At 36.0% G+C, this 20,755-nt stretch overlaps 1 protein-coding gene across 1 annotated transcript; it reads right to left on the bottom strand.

Annotated features, from left to right (window-relative positions):
- Positions 1 to 383: 383 nt before the first annotated feature.
- On the bottom strand, positions 384 to 3,423 carry LOC143568922 (ERAD-associated E3 ubiquitin-protein ligase HRD1B-like). The gene is made up of 6 exons (XM_077054953.1): positions 2,684 to 3,423; positions 1,570 to 1,746; positions 1,332 to 1,481; positions 1,050 to 1,246; positions 803 to 959; positions 384 to 709 (listed from the first exon to the last, which is right to left on the bottom strand). The coding sequence occupies exons 1-6, from the start codon at positions 3,244 to 3,246 to the stop codon at positions 526 to 528; spliced, it is 1,428 nt and encodes a 475-aa protein (XP_076911068.1). The 5' UTR covers positions 3,247 to 3,423; the 3' UTR covers positions 384 to 525.
- Positions 3,424 to 20,755: the final 17,332 nt, after the last annotated feature.

Consider the following 20,755-nt stretch of genomic DNA (forward strand, 5'->3'; position numbering starts at 1 on the left):
GAACTAAATCAATAATCAAATTTTGTGCTTTTTTATCTTTTTAATTAAACGGGTCAGTTTGTCCTATCAACTAGAGATACATGTATGGGTTTTCAAAAACTTCGGATATTCGAACTATGGATATCTGGTCATTTTGAAGTTTGGATGTAGGCGGCCACGCGCGACAGATATTGCAGCGGTAGACGGAGGTGGTGTCGTGGTGAATCATACTGGTACCAAAAACGCCCGGTATGGTACTGGTTTAATTCAGTAAATACACCAATCCCGATTTTCTTAAAAATTTTGTACCGACACCGAAATGCTTGTTTCGATACCGTCATCCCTATTATCAACCATTTGAAATTAGAAAAAAACAATTAAAAAGGCTAAAAAGACTTAACAAGTAGTAAAACAACTATGTTAAAAGATAACAAACAAAAAACTAATCTGCATCATCATTGGCTGTTATACTTTGAAAATATCAAGGGTGTTCTGCGACTTCATTTGGTGTATTCAAAACAAAAGGGTCCTAGATACAAACAAAGTCTACAATTGTAAATTGTTGACTTCATTATGATCAATCCCATGTTGACTTTGGTCAACACCCGAAACCGACAAAGATGATGACGACATCGTCTTCCCTTTGCTATTCACTGAATTGCTATGTTCACCATTGTTAATGCCGGATCCATGTGTAGATTTGTTGGGATGAAAAGCATATCCAGATGACCTACACATAATACACGTCATGTAAATACTAATTATAATTATAATAACACGGGTACCAAACTGAGTTCAAACATGAATTCTACATAGTACATACCATGTTAAAGAACTTGGAGAAGGATAAACAAAAGATTTCTGATAAACACAAGCGGCTGCAGCAGCAGCTTGGATTCTCTTTTGATGTGGGCTAATATTCTCATTTCCTGCGCCATCACCCGTTCGATCTTGACCCGATGTATTTGCAGAGTTTGTTCCTGAAAACAATCCAAACTGTCAAACTTTGTGATATGTTTCAGAAGGATAAAAAAACGAGCATGATTTGAAAAATGTAAAAGTTTTGTTACCTTGTCGCTGAGCCCCTGATCTTGACCGTGATGAACTGGTCCCACCCTCGTTTGGTATAACGAGTGCTCTGCAAGTGGGACACGTATGTTGTCTCTCTAACCATGACCGAAGGCAGTGCACATGAAACAGATGACCGCAGACTAATTTTTTTGCTGCTGTCATTTCTTCTCTGCAGATAATGCAGGTTGCATCGCTTCTGCATATTATAATAATTATAATAATAATGCATCACTAAAAGTTAATAATAATAATAATAATAATAGCTGCTATAAAAAACTAACTCGTTCAACTCTTCTGGTGTGGCATCTGGAAACCGATCATTCATATTTGATGTGATCTTTCTATAACGGATGTAATCAGCGATTCGCAGCTTGAAGTTTCTGAATGTCTCGTACAGCTCTCGGATCAAGTGAAGAGGTACACCATAGTTACTGGATAAACCAAAGTGTAAATAAATGTTATAATTTTATGTAATAGAAGAAAAGCATGCAGAGATATATAACTGCTAGGTGTACCTACACAAATATTACTAGGAAAAAGCAGAGATACAAAGATAAGTGTAGCAAGTCGCGTATAAGCTCCAAATAGAATGTGTAGACAGCTTTTTTTTCCCATTGTCCTTCCATAAGCATGTCACTTACATAGAAAATGTATTTGACAAAAGTTGAGATTGTAGTTGTAGCTAATATCATGTACCTGAAAATCATAAATGTTTATGACTATTCAAAATCGGTGAGTGTATGAACTGGATTTTAAGGAAATCATGGTAGAATGTTAAAAACCACTTTGTTTGCAAAGAAGATAATGTGTTATGTATGATATTCTACAAAATAACAAAACAATAAAGAGTATTGACAATTTCAAATATGAAATGCAGAATTCATCCAAAATACATTATTAGCAGCAATTTAACAGATGCAATAACATCTCATGATATAAAATCTAATTATTAAGATCTCTTCAAACAAGCTAAACTGAGTAGATATGTTAGAGCATGGGTGTGCATGAAATCAAAAATAACAATTCGTAACAGAAAAACCGAACCCAAACAAAAACCCACTGGTTTGCATTTTTGTTTTCGTAAAACACAATTTTTCAGTTAGGTTTCATGTGTAATTAAAATAGAAAAGACCGAACTGTACCGAATTCACGGATTTCCATTTTTATTGTGAATGCTATGGAATTAGAATCATATAACTTAATAGAAACAGAGTAACCCAAATCTTTTACCTGAAATGTATAACAATTAACTAATCATTAATTAACAAAAAGATTTAGGCCCAAATTCATTACTTTGTGCCAATTTTATTTTCAGCCAAAAAACTTCAGGCCCAAATGGCAAAACCAAAATAACCGAAACCAAACCCAAACTAGGAGAACTGAATTTTCGGTTTTTTGTTTTGGTTTAAGCCCAAAGCCAACCCATGCACACCCCCCTAGTTAGCAGTTCGCTGTTCCTGAAAGATGTCATAGCATCCTTTCTTGATCGAAACTAATTATTAAGATCCCTTCAAAACATGCTAAATTAAGTAAATACAAAACAAGCTAAATTAAGTAAACAAAAAACAAGCTATAGAAAAGTACTAAAAGAAACAAATATTAACACTAAAAGGCGTAAGAATTAATAACTTACTCAAACGAAAAGAAAAGAGAAACCGAAGCTTGGCGCGTTTGTATCAAGTACTTCACCGAGTTATACAAAAAAAGACAGTCCACAACAAGAAGGAATCCCATGAAAGAAACAATCCGAATATGAGACAACATCGTTACAGTTGGAGTTGTTTCAATGTATTCAACTCTCTTTTGAGCCAACCAGTGCAAAGACTTGATGAACAAAAGAGCAGTAACCATTGCAAGAAACATAACCGAAAAGTCTTGACGGAATATAGTTATTGCGAAAAGAATTTCCATAACTTCTCGCCATGATTGCTCATTCAATCTCTCAACCTCGGCTTCTCTAAGTGAACCAAGAAATATCTTTTTAGTTAGTTGCCACATGATGCACATGATCACCAAACACATGTTTAACAGGATCACTAAACAGACTTTTGAAGTGGATAAATAAACTGTTTCCGGGTAAAACTGTCCTCTGCTACTAAAGGCGTGATAGATAACTGCCAGTGTGGCAAACACGCTCAGTCCCGCGTATGTCTGAAGCCTCATCATTTTGTGGCGTACACTGTTACAATAAAACATGGTGAATAAAATAAATTTCTCTTTCAAGATTTGTAGTTTTTAAATGATACTCGATAAATTAAGTTCTTGAAGACTAAAGAAACCACACCAGATAGAACAGAATTTTACAGATTCCAAATTGACATCACAATGCCACATTGATGGATGCTTACGACTCACCAAACAGTAACAAAGTGTTTTGATCCAGTAGAACAAATAATCATCATCTCATTTAAAAAAAAAACTATGAACATTTGAGTAACAGCATAACATCTGTTATAGATTCTTTAAAAAACGTATCTACATCATTAAAAAGGAATCTTTTGTAATTAATTGCTAGTCGGTAGGTTACTGATTATTTTTTCAGCTAATCGGTGCAACTAATCACTAGTCAGCCCAAATCGACCCAAATCAGACTTTTCTTTTTCTTTCAATTTCTGAAAGGCAATCGGACCGTAGTTTTAAAACGCTAATCGCAGTTATTGATCTTTCTCATTGATTTGTTAGGTTTACTATGTGAACTTTAATATGTAATTTTTCCGGATTATATATAAAAATTCCGATCCAATTAATCCCAACTAAACGGTAGTCGGTACCCCACCGCCCGACTAACGAGTTCTACAACACTGCAAAAGATACACAAAAACATTGAAAATGAAGAACAAAAGTATACTTCTGAAAACTGATAAGACTAAACCAAGCTGGAACCAAACCTAATTTATCAACGGTTCGGTTTCGATTTACGTTGATCAAAAACCGATACTATCGCTTTGGCTCACGGTTTAAACTAAAAACCGTCAAAACCAAACCCTAATACAGTCTCCAAATTCACATTGCTGGATGCTTATAACTCACCAGACAGTAACAAAGTGTTGGGTTCCAGTTTTCGAAATTGAGTAGCAGCATAAGATCCGTTACAGATTCTTCAAAAAAGCGTGCCTATCTTTTGTAATTAATCAGCAAATTGGTGCACCAAAAGATACACAAGAAACAATGAAAATGAAGAAGAAAAGTATACTTGAAAAATAGACAGGTTATATACATGAAATCAAGGCGTTAGTAAGAGTTAGTTGTTTCAGTTGAATTTCAATTATCAACTGTTGAGTTTCGGTTTCGGTTGATCAAAAACACTACTCCTAAATCCTAATATATATACATACTATGCAATCACAAGTATTCATTTCAAGATTAATTTATTTTTCTCGGTAATAATTATAAACTCACTCACGATATCTACTAGTTTCGTCACCGCTGCTGATTTCCACGGGGATTATTCCACTTGGCAGCTCTTGCTGACGTGTCAGGGGTTCATTACCAAACTATGTTTATCTTTAAACTCATTTTTCTTTTATAAAAACAAATATCTACCACATTTCATTTCACATATCCTCTTCTAGAACGTGCTAATCACTAACGAGTTAGGTCACTAATGCATCTGATTGTCTTTATTTCATATATGTGAGAATAGAGATACACAAATCATTTTGGGTTGTAACCGGTTCAGTTAGATTAACAAAACTCAAAATCAAAACTGGTTTATGATCGGTTCAGTTCGGATTTAATTGGTTTCATTTCAGGTTTTAACCGATTTCGGTTGGTTTCGGTTTGGTTAACCGGTTTCAGTGGAGAGAATTACAAACTGGTTTCGAACATACGGTTTCAATAGGTTCTAAACTGGCTTCCACGTAACTGGTTTTAAACCTGCTCGATTTTCGGGTCGGTTCAAGTAACTAATTCTTATGCCCACCTCTAGGTGAGAAAACCATATGGCATGTCTGAAACCTCCTAATATTTTGTCTCAAGTAGACCTTGAACTCAAGACCTTCCCATTATCTAATTAAAGTCTCTAGGTGTCTCATCAGAACCACTTCGACTAGAAATCATTGGCTTCATTCCACATATTTAATTCAATCTAATTAAATATTTAATTAAATAATCCTTGTTTATTATAATTTTTCCTTTCATTCACTCACAACTACTTAAATACATTGCAATCTCCAAATTTAACATTCATTCTCTCATGACTCACTTTCACTCTTTACTATTGTCCTCGTGATTATCTTATCATATAAGAAACCCCCACAGATTTTCACACCGAATGTAACATCCCTTTTGTAACATCCCAAAATTTCAAATAATAATATTTTATATATTATTTCGAATAAAAGACAAGCTTACTTAAGTTGTTAAAGAAATAATAAAATAATAAAGGTGGAAAGGTATCAGGCTAATTAGATGGAACTAATCATGGACTAAAAAGGAAAGATGGGCCTTAGGTCCATGGGCTTAAGGGAGTATAAATACCCCTTAAACCCTAAATCTTTCCATTTCCATCCATCTTATTCTCTGTATACACCTTAAAACACACACACATCATACTACATACGGCCACAAGAGAGAAAGAAGGGATCCGAGACCGAAATCAAGTCAAGCATAGATAGATCTTCATATACAAGATAGATACGAGATCATAGTTCATAAACAAGCTAACGCGAAGCTTAAATACGATTAAAGGTATGGGCTTTAACCTTAAAGTTTATGTTTTTATGAACGGTTAGCCATGAAACTAAATCCTAGAGTAGATCGAGTCTAAATGTTTCCTAAAGTAGCAAACTTGATCATTAAAGTGGACGTAATGGACTTATGGTTAGATTCTGTTCATAAAGGAAACCCTAGATCTAGTAAAGAACGTTTTATGGTTGAAGGTTCGAGCTTTATGCTAAAAACGAACTAGATTTTGATAATGGAATATTAGCAAATGTAAAACGGTTAAGGAACCTGAGAAATAGGGAGTTATTAACCATAGTATAACCTAAAATGGATTTTAAAGAATGAAAATATGGGCTATATGCATCAGACAAGGGATTCTCGGTGACCTGAACCTCAACCTTCAGTTCTCGGTCAACGCGAGAACCCGGTCGACAGGGGTTATCGGCCAGAAAAGAGTTCTCGGCTAAAAAGGGGAGATCTTGGCCAACATAAGATCTCGGTCAACCAACGTTCTCAGTCAAACCTGGGATCTCGGTCAAACAGGAGATCTCGGTCAACATAGGTCCTCTACCAAGAGTTCTCGGTTGACCCAATTCCGGTTGGGCCTGAACCCAGTTGGGCCTAGGTGCTTTAATGGAAAGTTGGGCCTGACTTAACTAGATCCACAAACCTTAAGCCCATAACCAATCTAAACAAACAAGCCCAACTTAGGAGCATGTTGGTTAACTAAAACACCAACTTAATCAAGTAAAAGGTTAATTAACAAAAAAAATATATATATTTAACAGTTAGCCGTGCTCAATTAAAGAAGGGGATAACAATTAACGGCGAACGCAGCAGGATCCAGGTGAGTTTCTAGCCCCATTTTTGTGTTATGTTTTCGGGGCTGTGTGCATACTCGATGTGTTTGTTAATACACTTATCCTAAGTGATAAGTGTATGGCTTATGTGATGATGTGAAATGTATGAATGATTGCTTGTCGGTACGTGAACGATCTTCGGATATGGCACGTATTGTCAGGTTGTAATGCTATGTATAAGGTAAGTATGATGTGTATGCTTATATGTATGAATGCTATGAAGTTAATAAAAGAAGGTTAGTGTATGGATGTATGGTAATGAAGAGGGAACCGAACCCTAATAATATTCGAGGAAAGGTATGGTTGTATGGTAACGAAGAGGGAATCGTATCCTACTAATATTCGAGAACTAGGGAACCGAACCCTACTAATATTCGAAGAAAGAGGGAACCGGGCCCTAATAATACTCGAGGAAAGAGGGAACCAGGCCCTAATAATACCCGAGGAAAGAGGGAACCGGTCCCTAATAATACCCGAGGAAAGAGGGAACCGGGCCCTAATAATACTCGAGGAAGTAGGGCGTAATGCTCTTTATAACGTAAGATATGAATGTAAGTAAGTGTGAATGAAAGTATGAAAGAATGAACGAATGTATGAAAGTATAAATGAAGTATGAAAGTATAAATGAAGTATGTAAGTATGTATGTATTGTATGATGCATGATTAACTAGAACTCACTCAGCATAGCTGACTTTTAGTATGCACGCAGGTGAGTAGGATGAGGCATCTCGCTTGAGGGGAACACGTGGCATTGAAGAAGAGGCTGGCATCGGAAGACCCAAAGACGTTTAATAGTTTATGTTTTAAAGACAATATGTTTATTAAGACAAGTTATGGATAAGTATGTATGTTTTATTGAAAGTTTCTATATTCCGCGAATGTTTTTATTAACTCTGATTATTAGAACTATGTTGATGATTAAATCCAATGCCCAGATGTGAGGCACCGGTAACGGGGTCTTACACCGTTTTCTCGTTTCGGTTAATAATAATATTAAGTAGTATGAGTTGGGCTTGTGTTGGGTTAAATAAAATGGGTAATGGACTTGGATTTCAAAGAAAGAGAGAAAAGACCATGGGCTTAAGCCCAGACCCATAATATATAAATAATAATTATGCATTAATCCATCCATTTCAATCATTCCTTACACCACCAAAACACACACTTAGCTCTCTCTCATCCTACTTCCTCTCTCTAGCCGAAATCACCAAGAAACCCGAGCATCAACCCGAGGTAATGATAGTATGATATTGTATAAATCCAAACCCGCTAGATCTAGTCGCGAAACGACGAGCTGACACCTTTAAACCGTTAAAGTCAAGGGATTCATGTGAAATCGGGTATGAACCGAGCAAAAGATGAGCCTAGGGGTCACCTTAGCTCAGATCTGGATCGAACAGGACGAAAAACGGTGGAAAACAAGCGAGATTTCGCTTTTCCAGCGAGATCCCGGTTTTCCGGGGTCGACGGCGCCGGAAAGTGGGTACGAGGTTAGGGTAATGTTAGAGAATGTCCGGACATTCTCTGACCTAAACCTAATTCGTTAACGGTTACTTAACGAACGAATCTTAATTCGTTAGCGGGAGTTTAACGAACTAGTCTTAATTCGTGAGTAATTCGTTAAAGAAAGAATGACGAACTAGCCCCATTCGTTAATGTCCAATTCGTTATGATGACCGGTTCGTTATAAGGTCCAATTCGTTATGAGGACTGGTTCGTTATAAGGTCCAATTCGTTATAATAGTGAATTCGTCATTAAGGCAGATTCGTTATGAAGTAACGAATAGGTTCATTCGTTATGAAGTAACGAATGGGTTCATTCGTTATGAACCTCATTCGTTAAGGGACTGGGACGAATTGAAAGTTTGAATGAATGACAGAAAGGTCCCTGGACTTAGAATTAAATTAAATAATTACAAAGAAGCCCTAGAACTTTTTAAGTTAGCAAATAAAATAATAATTTAGAATTCTAATGAAAAATGTGTTAAGACGGTTAATGGAAAAATGCGGCTCGACCCCAGCCAGGGGCTCTGCCCCTTGGACCCTGCTAGGGGCTGCCGCCCCTAGAACCCCGCTGCCAGGGGCGCTGCCCCCGGACCCCCGTTAGTTGAGGGTTATAATTAGACTAGAAACGCGATATGGGTAGTGATAGTTAATTGATACGTGTAATGTTATATAGTTAGTCGTGCACGTAACCGCATTCAGGTGAGTTTCTAGCCCCATTCCTTGTTATGTTTTCGGGGTTGTGTGCATACTCGATGTGATTAGTTAATACACTTACCTTAAGTAGTAAGTGTATGTCTTATATGATTTATGTATGAATGAATGCTTGACGATGCATGAACGATCTTCGGATATTGCATGTACCGTCAATGGATAGTTTAAAGATATGAATGATATATATATGATGTATAAATGATGTATGAACGAATGAAAATTATAGTTATGAATGTATAGAAAGGTGTGGAAGGTATAGCTAGAAAATGGAACTGACCCTAATAATGACGGCGAATGTAGGGAACCGACCCTAATAATGTCGGAGAATGTAGGGAACCGACCCTAATAATTTCGGCGAAGGTTATAGGGCGGAATGCTCTTTAAAAAGTATATGTATGAGTGAAAGTATGTATGTAAGTATAAAGGAAAAGAATGAAAGTACATATGTATGTAAGTATGTAAGTAAATATGAAGGTATGTACCTTCGGGTGCATATGTAAGTATGTGAATGTATTGCATGTCGTCTGATTAAATAGAACTCACTCAGCATAGCTGACTTTTAGAATGCACGCAGGTTAATCGTCTGAAACAGCTGGCTTGAGAGAGACACATGGTAGGATTGAAAGAGACTAGCATCTGAAGATCTGTTATGATATTTGATATTATATATTATGTTATATTTTTAAAAGACAAGTTATGGATGTTTGTACTGAATGGTTGACTATAATTATTATTATTTCGCGAAGGTTTTAATTAACTATGATATTTAGAACTGTGTTTATGAGTGAATCCAACATTCAAAGTGAGGCCCTCATACAGTGAGACTAACGATATTTTGTTCTTATTAGCTTGCTTGTCAAGTCCAGTTAAAGCAAAGGTCTTCCTGAATCCCATAATGGATAACCCGTCTCCCTTGTAGCAACATGGGGAGTGTATTGTGACATTTGTCAATTCTTAAACCTGAGACCCGATGTGACATTCGTCAAATTCGGGTCACTTTTGTATTTGTTTAATTATGTAAACCTGAACCGCTTGTAACCCGAGCATTTCATATATATAAAAGGATTTTATGTTACTAAAAGCTTCTCATTTGTTCAATTTGAAGAACCCCTTTTACGGATTCGAAAACGCCTTTAAAACGGTCAAATTACATCGAAAACGAACATCCGGGACACATAACGAACCACGCACGACGAGCTGGGCCAACCCACCCCACCCCAAACACGCCGCTCCGCGCGACCAGGGCAAAGGGGCTGGTCGCGCGGCGCCCAGAGACACCTGCAGATTCGTTTTTTTTGGCTTTTTATGCTTCTTGTGTTTATAACCAACCCATTTTCATGCAGCACCCTTTATGCTTGACCATTTCAACTTACCCTATATACACACACCCATTTTCTTCATTTTTACACTTGCGCATACTCCAAATTCTCTCTCAATTCAAAGATATTAAAGGTTGTTCTTCATGTTCTTGGTAGTTTGACCTTCCAAAGTCAAATTAACCATAGTCTTTCATTTTAATTAACTTACTAACTCTTATTAATACTTGAAGCTTGTTATACAACATATATATAATATACACCCCTTGTTACCTTTGGTGGTCATTTCTCCTGTGTCGGCCGGTGAAGTGTCGGGCCTCGTAAGGTAAGGCTTCATGAGGACTCACGTGGTCCTTGATATATACATAATTATCTAACTTGTTTATGCTTACTAACCATGCTTAACTTCTTTTCATTTTAGTTTGTATATCATATTTATGAAGTTCTATGGTTATGGGTTTGAAGAGACTAGCCTCTGTTTAACCGTAAATAGCTCCAAACCGTAAACCGAACTTGTTTACTTGTTTTGTCAAATAATTGTATAAACATGCTTTATCTTAGATTTAAGTTTCTAAAATCATTTATATAAGTTCTATGGTTATGGGTTTGTAGAATCTTACCTCGGTCTTAACGCGAAATAAGATCTGAACCGAAAACCGAACTTTCGTTTAAAGACTTTATTATTAACTTTTTGGTTGTAAAACTTAAGTATCTTCATTTTTAAATTATTATACAAGTTCTTTGATATATGGGCATGTGGAAACAATCTATGAACTTATTGTGAGATGGAAACAGAGCCAAACTGAACTAAACCGATTTTCACTCGCTTAAGACACACAAGTGTATTTTTAGCTATCAAGACTTGTATAAATCTTTAAAAATACTTTATAAACTGATTTTATTTATTTTCTTAAGGAACTGGAAATGTTGGATCCAACATAATCTTATAACAAAGTTTGGACCGACAAAACCGAACACTCGCTTAACGTACGTTGTTAGTTCTAAAACAATAGAACTACATACTTGGTTAAGTCTTACTTAATTTTTATGAGTTATCTCATAACATTTTTGAAAGTTGATTTTGGCTTTGACTAATTATCAAGACCCAAACCAACAACCCGAACACTCGTTAAAAAACCCGTTTTAGTATCTATATTATAAAGGGACTTGCATTCTTGCATTTTTACCCACCATATTACTTAACATAGAATGAGTAAAAATTAAGGCTACATACTTTAACGCGGTTTCGAGCAAACTTATATTTTAAAGGACTATTTCTATAAATTTCTTAATAGTTACATTTTAAACCTTAAACTTTAATTGCTTACATTTCTTATCTTGTATTTTAAAGTTTTCCTAAAACAACCTTTCTAATTCAAGGCTTTTCCTTTTATTTAGGTTTTGCTCGTTAAACTCCATCTTTCCGATTTCCTATTTTTTACCGATCAAGTTTTATACTTGAATGTGAGTACTTTCATACCTCGTTTTCCATCTTTCGTTTTGGGGTGACATTTCATACTTATTCAAATTAAATGCTTTATACTTGAGTCTAAAACCACAAAGGTTATTGTATATTTTACTTAAATAAATGCTCGATTTGGTGTTCTATGCTTACATGCTCATGTGTTTACGTGTTTACTGCTTTTGGCTGGTTGATCTATAAATCCTAGACTATTTGGCATCCCCTTATAGCAAGGTGTCGTTAATGTATTCGTAATAACGATAACTATAAATCCTAGACTATTTGGCATACCTTTATAGCAAGGTGTCACTAATGTATTCTTATTAGTGACCTCACTTTTATCCAAATTATTGCTATTATTTATTGTTTCCAATACAAGATTGTGGATTTTCTTATTATATACTTATATGCTCAAAACTATGAATTGCTCACCAACCTTTGTGTTGATAAACTGTATTTTATGAAATGTTACAGGTTTGCATATAGGTTGATTATGGAGTGTGGAGAAAACGTCATCAAGACCTTTAGGATATTAGTAAAATGATCAATATATGATTTGCTATATTCTGTTATATTTGTCTTATGAATATTGTTATGTGGCATTTCGATGTTGTGAAATTAAATGGGTTTGTTAAATATTGTTGCTTTAAATAATGCCATGCGCTTATGGGCAATCGTTACATCCCAGCATGTTCCGCCGCCTTTGGTCGGGGTGTGACACCCGACCCATATTAAAATTTTGATTTAATTTGGATCCACATTTATTAAGAAAAATATGACTTTTATTAAATTTATGATTCGTGTTTATAATTTATCTGTTACGCTTTAGATTTACGATGTCATGAACTCTTTTGCAAACTCTATTTCATGTATTTTTGTGCCTTTATTGTATTTAATCAATGTTCAAGAACCCTCAACGTACATAGACCCTGTCCTATTATTATATTATCTTTATCGTTCATCAATCGGGTCAAAGATCATTCAATTGCATATAATTTTGCTAGTCTTATGCCTTTTGACTAGCCTTGACTAATAGATCCGGTCAAGCCTTGTAATAAACAAATTCAATCCTATAAAATGACTACTTCCTTGTTGTAAATTCTTAGCCACAACTTAATTTCTCACTCAAAATCATCCTAGCTATCATTTGGGATATTCTTGCACAGTTTGACTTTCAAAAGTCAAATCAAATCAAGTTTCAAGTTTTTTCTTCCAATCTTAGTTTCGTACTTGTGGTACATTGTATTATATTTTGCATGCTTCATTTGTTTAGAACTTAATGTCTGGTTGAAAATAATATGACAATAATGTTAGTTCATAAAAAACAAACTCGGCTCACTTATGTTTCATTCTGGTCAAAGTTTTGGATATTTCGTGCAGATAACATCTTAAAACATATCTCTCCAAGTCTTAATAAAAATATAACATTTTTTCCATGTCATAAACAAACCTAACATAAAGTTTTTTTGGGTTCGGGTCTAACCAAAAACGAACCACTCGCTTAAACTCGTTTTCTTACTTTTTAGGCTCGTTTTGGTTTTTTTTTTTAAACAAGTCGAACTTATAAACATGACTAATTATTATTGAAACCCAATTCTTAGATCAAAACTAAAATTTACCAACTTAAAAGTTATACGACAAAAATATAATAACTATTTATAATAAAATATATATCTTTCTTTCAAGTCTTCAAAACTTCAAACTTTGAACCTAACTCATTTCTTTTACTCATTTTTCCCCTTCTCCATGAGCATTGTATCGAACCTATAATTATTTACTAGGATTAGCCTCAAACCGAACTCATTCTATTCAGCTCACTTAAGTGCTTAATCCATCTTTCACTCGCTTTATCTTATCATATGAGTTTTCATGACCCCTATTATATACTTTAAATATTTTAGGGTGTAGCACGTTACAAATTTTCATTTTTATTTCATGTTTCATGATTGTAAAATAAATTCAAATATGTGTCTAGTATGTACTTGTTTTATATCATATGTCTTGTGAATTATGTGATATACGTGCAAGGCGATTATTGTTTTATGGTGATTGGTACACAAAATCAAACACAAACTCAAAGTGGGAGGGTCGGACAGGTCGTACCTTCGCCGCCTAATTCCTCAACTTGTGTTGGAACGCACGGTAGTTCACATCTTTACCCCTAGTAGTTTAGAAACAGGAGTTTTAGTAGATTTAGCTAATGTCAAGCGAACAGTAAAATCATGTTTTTATTTTCTTTTATACTTTGTGATTGAGATGTCACATCTTGACACATTAATTTTGATTTTTATAATATATACATATATAAACATTATGAACTATCACCAACATTATTTTTTACATTAATATATTATTTTAAACGTCTTGAAGGTTAAGGATCATTGAAGATTAGAAGAAAACTTAGTGAAATCTTTAGGATATTATTTAAATATATATGTTAGTTTATTCGATGTATTATTGAATTTCAGACAAAATGCGAACTTGTAATTTGATGAAATAGATTAAATATTATGTCACTTCAATAGTGTCTTTGCCTAATCTCAGGGTGTTACATGTAGGTTATTGTAACACCCCGTAACCGCAGCGAAAACGTAAACGGGGTGCGACAGACACCTCTGATATCAACCACATTGTTTATAAAGAAAACTGAATACATTAATATACTTCAAATTACATTATCTCGTATTTCATTACCGTCTAGGTGATACACACAACATACAATACGATACATAATTCTATTTATTATAATGTATCCTAACATCCCGCACGCAAATCTTACACACATCAAGCACTTAGCACGTAAGCAATCACTTCATCTTAGTTGTACCTGAAAAGCATGTGAGAAAACGGGTCAACTACGAATAGTTGGTGAGTTTCACAATTTGAGTAAACCATGATAAATCCATATCAAAATATAATATTATCTGGGGACACTGTTAACCCAGTACCGTACTCATTCCGGGGGCAATGTTAACCCAGAATTACGATGTAATTATGCTGAGCCCACAAGCGAAACCTCTGTCTGGGGACACTGTTAACCCAGTACAGTACTCATTCCGGGGACAATGTTAACCCAGAAACACTTCTAGGGACATCTGGGGACACTGTTAACCCAGTACTGTACCCATTCCGTACGATTCCCGTATAATCAAATATTTATAAATACACGCAAATCCATGCGTTCAGTATGTACTTAAACATTTTATTAGTAACATGCTTTCCGCCCCGGGAAAATATTTGAAAACTATTCAGAAAAAGGGGCTCGTGAAACTCACCTTAGCACATGCAAGCAGGTAACAACAATCATTATCAGTTAACACGTCCAATCTGTAATATGATCCCTACGATCGTTACTATACACTCATATTAATATAACTTTAACCAAGTTAACCGGTACATCTGGGGACACTGTTAACCCAGCACTGTACCCGTTCTGGGGGCAAGGTTAACCCAGAAACACTTCTCCGGACTCAGATTGTGATATCGTTTAGAGTTCCATGGTCACAACTACTATTAGTCGTTTTTCTCGTTTTGCGTGCCTAGCACGGTTATCCGTTTTTACGTTTCAAAAATGAGTTTGGTCACACACGACCCGAAAGTAGTGGTTGACTGATAATTTAATTAAAGATGTGAAATTAGAGCTCGGTTTAGACGCCCCGATTGGCCGCGGGACCCGTTTCCGTCTTTGGCGTACCGGAAACTGTTAAATCGGTTAAAAATACCCAAATCATCCGAATTATTTTCGGATGATTCATTTTTACTTGTTTAACTCAATTATATGAAAATAGTTCATTTTTAGGGTTTTTATACACCAGTCAGTTCGTTTAGACGAACTTTGCCGGTTTACGCGTTTTAAAACTTTAAAAGTTTGTTTTTGCACAAATAATTATCCGTTTTGTCTCGGATCTTGAAATTTTGCACAAGTCACTTTTTGACAGTGGGGAATTTTATAAAAATATTTCCAGAATTAATTTTTATATTTAAAATTTATTTATCTATTTTTAAACACCATTTAAACACTAAATATGTCGTAAATACCAAACGATCTTAGAAAAATCCCAAATTTTTCCTGGATGTCCCCTGCCATCCACATAGTCCCCTGTAATTTCTCCAGAACCAAAATCTTCCTTTACATGCCATTTTCACTAAAACCGAGCTAGAAAACCCTAGAACTCGTTTAACCGAAAAGCCTACTTAGACTTCTCCAACGGACCTCAAATTTTGTGTGTGACTTATACATGATATAAAAAGCTTATCTGCAATTTTACAGAATTTTTCATGATATTTAACTATTTTTCACCATTTTTGGCCAAAACCGAGCATTAAATTCACCAAATATTCATCCTTTATCCAAAAATTACCAAAAATTCACAGAACTCATATTTTCATGTGTTTAACACCTCTGTAAAATTTCATGACCTAACTCTAAAGCATCAACAATCTGTCCAAATCTCCAAAACCGAACATAAACCGAATATACATTTCATTTTCCGCCACTACAAGCTACAAACTCGTCTTTTACGCCTTATCTACCACTAAACACAGAACCTACAACCAACATACCACAATACCAAGCAAGTTACACTCACGATCAAGCCATTTCTTTCATGGTTTCAGTTATGATTCAAAAACAAAGATTTAACCGTAAAAATTCGTTTTTGATTCGTTTAACTCCTTTCTTGGACCAAGATCCCTTGTATAACCCGTATACATCACTTGATCATGCAAGAATCGGTTTTCATCTTTGAAACCTCATTTTCTTGCAAACAAACTCAAGAAACAAAGATGTAAACGTGATTAACTCGATTATTTACCTTGTTTTCTTGCTAAAAACTCTCGGTTTTGGATCATGATCTTGAGAGGATTGAAGATTGTTGGAGTAGTTTGATGAAAAAAAGAAAATGAAGGGCTAAGGGAACACCCTTGTCCGATCGGGATTTTGAGAGGGTGGGGTGGGACCCACCTTTTCATCCTAGGCCACATGTTTGGATTCTCGTAATCCGGATAATGTTTTGGATAATCTGGTTCAGTTCGTTTTTCAGTTAAATGTCTAATTCGGCTTAAAACGAGGCTAAAACGGTCGTTTTTCGGCTAAAAAATGAAATTTATATAAAACCGATTTAAAAACTTTAAAAACTTAAACCATGACATTTATTGACTTAAAACATCATATCATTAATTATCGCGCATCTTTTTCGGCTTGATCGATCGTCTCTTGCTCGGTTTGGTATTAAAGGTTTCGTTTAACGTATCGTCGTACCATTAAATCGAAATTCTTTTCCTGTGCCGTACTTTACTTATCCCGAAGCATTAATGCTTCGTAACATCACTAAATATTATATATCTCGTCTATAATTGAACCCTAGATTCGTTCGGGTTTCAATAACTATCGATCGATTGATCGCATATTCAATACGATGAATTATATATTCACGTACAATCCATACAGTGAACCCTGTATTCTCGTATAATTACTATGGTAATTCATGTATCCGACATTAAATATGACGTAACTATTGTCTACCGGTTAGGGTATACCGGGTATCGTCGGAATCGTTACATTCTCCCCCCGTTAAGAAATTTCGTCCTCGAAATTTTACACGCTCACTATCCCTTTCCGAGGGAAAGGTGGGGGTTTTTCCTTCAGATACACCCTCGCGTTACCAGGTATAATCTGGTCCTCGCTGTAAATTCCACTTAATCTTAATCAATAAAGCTTGGTGTGTCCAAACTGTTTAGTTTTCCCGTCTACTATCTCTACGGAATTATTTATGATATCAAGTATGACTTCTATGAGTACCTCCATTACTAGTACTTTCGTTGCCTCATCGCTTAGGCACTTTTCAATCCATATACATGGCAAAACATCATGTATAGTACTTAGCCCCTGGAGTACTTTAATCGATAAACTAAATGACCAATCATGGAGATAGTCTCATGAGGTCCAATATATTAAGGAGCTATTTTCGGTTTTGCCAAACCTCATATCACCTCTCTCTAAGGTGATGCCTTAAAATGCCTTGTCACCTCTTTCCAGTGACAATGGTTTCCTTTGAACGTTGGCATAAATCCTTTGCCAATCTCGCGCTGCTTTCAACTTATCCTAAATATTATAAATCCGATTGGTTGTTTCTCGAATCAATTCAAATCTTATGGCTTGAGTGACGCCCAATTTCAATTTAACAAATTGGTGATAATTACTTCACCCATAGAAAGCTTCAAGCTCTCGATGCTTCCTTCCCCGCCTTCCAATAATGGAAGTAGGATGCCCATTTCGATCTGAGATAATTGAAAATGGTATTCCACGATGAGATACCATTTCACCATCATGAATTTGGGCGAGAATTCATTGTGGTAATCATCATAGATTGGGATGAAATGCGAGGATTGGTTAATCGATCTGCGATTACCCAATTTACATCATGCCTTTGATATATATTGGGAATTTGCGTCCCGAAATCCTTTGTAATTTATTCCCACTATCATTGGCGAATTTTTCTGTCGTTGTAGCGTTCCCTAGGGTTTTCGGCGTGCAGCCTTATCTCTTGCATAACTTAAATATTCACCAACATACATAACCATATCTTTCTCCAAACTCGGCCATTAATACAATCCTTTCAGATATTCGTATAATCAATAGTCTATTCCGATCCCGGATGTATGGATTATTTCGATCTATGCGCTTTGTCCATGATTAATTCACGAAGGTCATGGAGGGTCGGGATCCAAACCCGATTTTTTGAAGTAGAGAATTTCGTCCACGCGCTGTTCAAAATTCTTCTCATTGCCGTAAAGTTCCTCCTTTTCGCTGTTCCTCTTTCAACGCCTCACGTTGAGCGACTCGAATCAGGTCCGAAAAGTTCGACTGGACTATCATCCCTAGCGCTCGCACTCGCAATGGCTTAACCCGATCTTTCCTACTCAAAGCATCGGCTACGACGTTAGCTTTGCCGGGGTGATAACGGATGTCACAGTCATAATCGCTTAACAACTCGACCCATCTTCGTTGCCTCATATTCAGTTCTTTCTGATCGAATATGTGCTGCAAACTTTTATGATCGGTGAAGATGGTGCACTTCGTATCGTAGAGATAATGTCTCCACATTTTAAGTGCGAAGATAACCGCTCCCAGTTCTAAGTCGTGAGTAGTGTAATTTTTCTCGTGTACTTTTAACTGTCGGGAAGCATAGGCTATAACCTTATTATACTGCGTCAACACGCATCCTAACCCTATACGCGATGCGTCACAATACGCGACAAAACCATCGTCTCCATTGGGGAGACTTAAAATCGGCGCTTGGCACAATTTTAATGGTTTCTATCTTATTTGGGTCTATGTGAAATCCTTGTTGCTTTACAACATGACCAAGGGATTATGCCTACTTTATTCAAAATCACATTTCGAAAACTTCGCGTACAACTCCTCTTGCTTTAACACTTCTACAATTTTCTTTAACCGTCGTTCGTGCTCTTCTTTACGTTGCAAATATATCAAAATATTATCAATGAATGCTATGACAATTTTGTCAAAGTAAGGTTTACAGACTCGGTTCATGAGTTCCATGAATACTGCCTGCGCATTTGTTAACCCGAACGGCATGAATAAGAATTCATAATGGCCGTAACGAGTCTGAAACGCTGTTGTTGCAACGTCCTCCTCTTGGATTTTTCATTTGGTGATAACTATATCTAAGATCAATTTTCTAAAAATAAATTGCCTCTTGCAGTTGGTTAAACAGATCATTTACTTCGAAGAAGTGAATACCTATTCTTGATCGTCACTTTATTCAATTCTCCCTAATCAATACATATCCTAACACTTCCGTCCTTCCTTTCCCAAATAACACTGGTGCACCCCATGGTGACTAACTAGGTCGTATAAAACCTTCATCCAATAATTCTTGCATTTCAGTTGGTGCAAGTCGGTAAGATACTTTAGCAACAGGGCCAGCTTGAGGTATTAAATCGATTCTGAATTCGACCTGTCGGGTTGGCGGTAATCCAGGAAGTTCTTCTGGGAAAACTTCTGGATATTTGCGTACCACCGGGATATATTCTATATGTTTTCTTTTAAATACTTTGGCAATCGCGTTTGTTAAATACACCATGTTTTCTTGTCGTAAATATTATAGCATCTCAAGATGAGATTAGAGTGGTAATATAATACCGTACACTTTTCTCTGTATCTAATCGCTTCATCGTCCGAAAGAGAGCTTCTAGTCATCTTCTTTTCATATTTGATTTCAGCTTCATGTTGAGTTAGCCAATCCATGTTAACTATTACGTCAAAATTTCTTAACTTTACTGGTCGTAGGTCAACAAGGAAAGGTTAATCGTTCAGAATAATAGGACAATTCCGAAAAATTTAGTTAACTATTAGGGGTTTACCGTTAGCGATTCTAGAGTATAGGGTTCTATAGTTTCACTAATCGGTATCTTTCCAAATGATAGGAGGTTAACAGGAACTAACTTCTATCGACGACCGTAAAAATATCACTGAAGCCTATTGATTTAAAACTACAACATACTTAATACCACCTTTGGATCATGACGTGCTTCATTCGAATTACTCACATAAGTACGGCTCCTTGCTTAACCAGAGGTTGATGCTCGTCATGAGGTTCGTCTTCCAACGACACCTTGGTTCAACTTGGGCAATTTCTCTTGAAACGTTCTGTACTGCCGCATTCATATCAAGTACAACTGTTTGGCATAATTTGATTTCTTTGGATGGATTGTTATTGAAGTTGTTGGGTTCGGAGTGGTTGTACACGAATGGGTTGGGGTTGCCGGTTCACGTGGCTTCAATTGGTTCTACAATTAGGGCATTACGTCCATCTTTACCACACCCGTGGCCTACTATCACTCGACATTCTTCTTCCTGCCGATGACCATATTTTCCACATTTAGGGAAGGACCCTTCATGCGGTTCATGTTTTCACACCAGAACTAGTCTTGGTATAATTCTGGGTTGTAGGACATACCTACTTATTCAAAAGTCTATCTTGCACTATACCTTTATCATTTCTCTTCTTTAATACTCGACGTCTCACCTAACGTTCTTCCAGTCCGCTTCCCATAGAGTCAAATATATCAATGCTGGCTTGTGACACAACCCTTCCAAAGGTTGTATATTTTACAGGATTGACTATACTCCTTATCGATGGAGTTAGTCCCCAATATTG

The sequence above is a fragment of the Bidens hawaiensis genome, unplaced genomic scaffold, assembly GCF_021521415.1.
Source record: "Bidens hawaiensis isolate Kalapana, Puna unplaced genomic scaffold, B.hawaiensis_p1.1 tig00024251_1, whole genome shotgun sequence".
In the NCBI taxonomy this organism is placed as follows: Eukaryota; Viridiplantae; Streptophyta; class Magnoliopsida; order Asterales; family Asteraceae; genus Bidens; species Bidens hawaiensis.

Coding starts and splice junctions, on each gene's coding strand:
- LOC143568922 (XM_077054953.1), bottom strand. CDS start 3,246: ATGTTTTATTGTAACAGTGTACGCCACAAAATGATGAGGCTTCAGACA. Junction 960..1,049: donor ATCAGGGGCTCAGCGACAAG/GTAACAAAACTT, acceptor GATTGTTTTCAG/GAACAAACTCTGCAAATACA. Junction 710..802: donor TCTCCAAGTTCTTTAACATG/GTATGTACTATG, acceptor TATTATGTGTAG/GTCATCTGGATATGCTTTTC.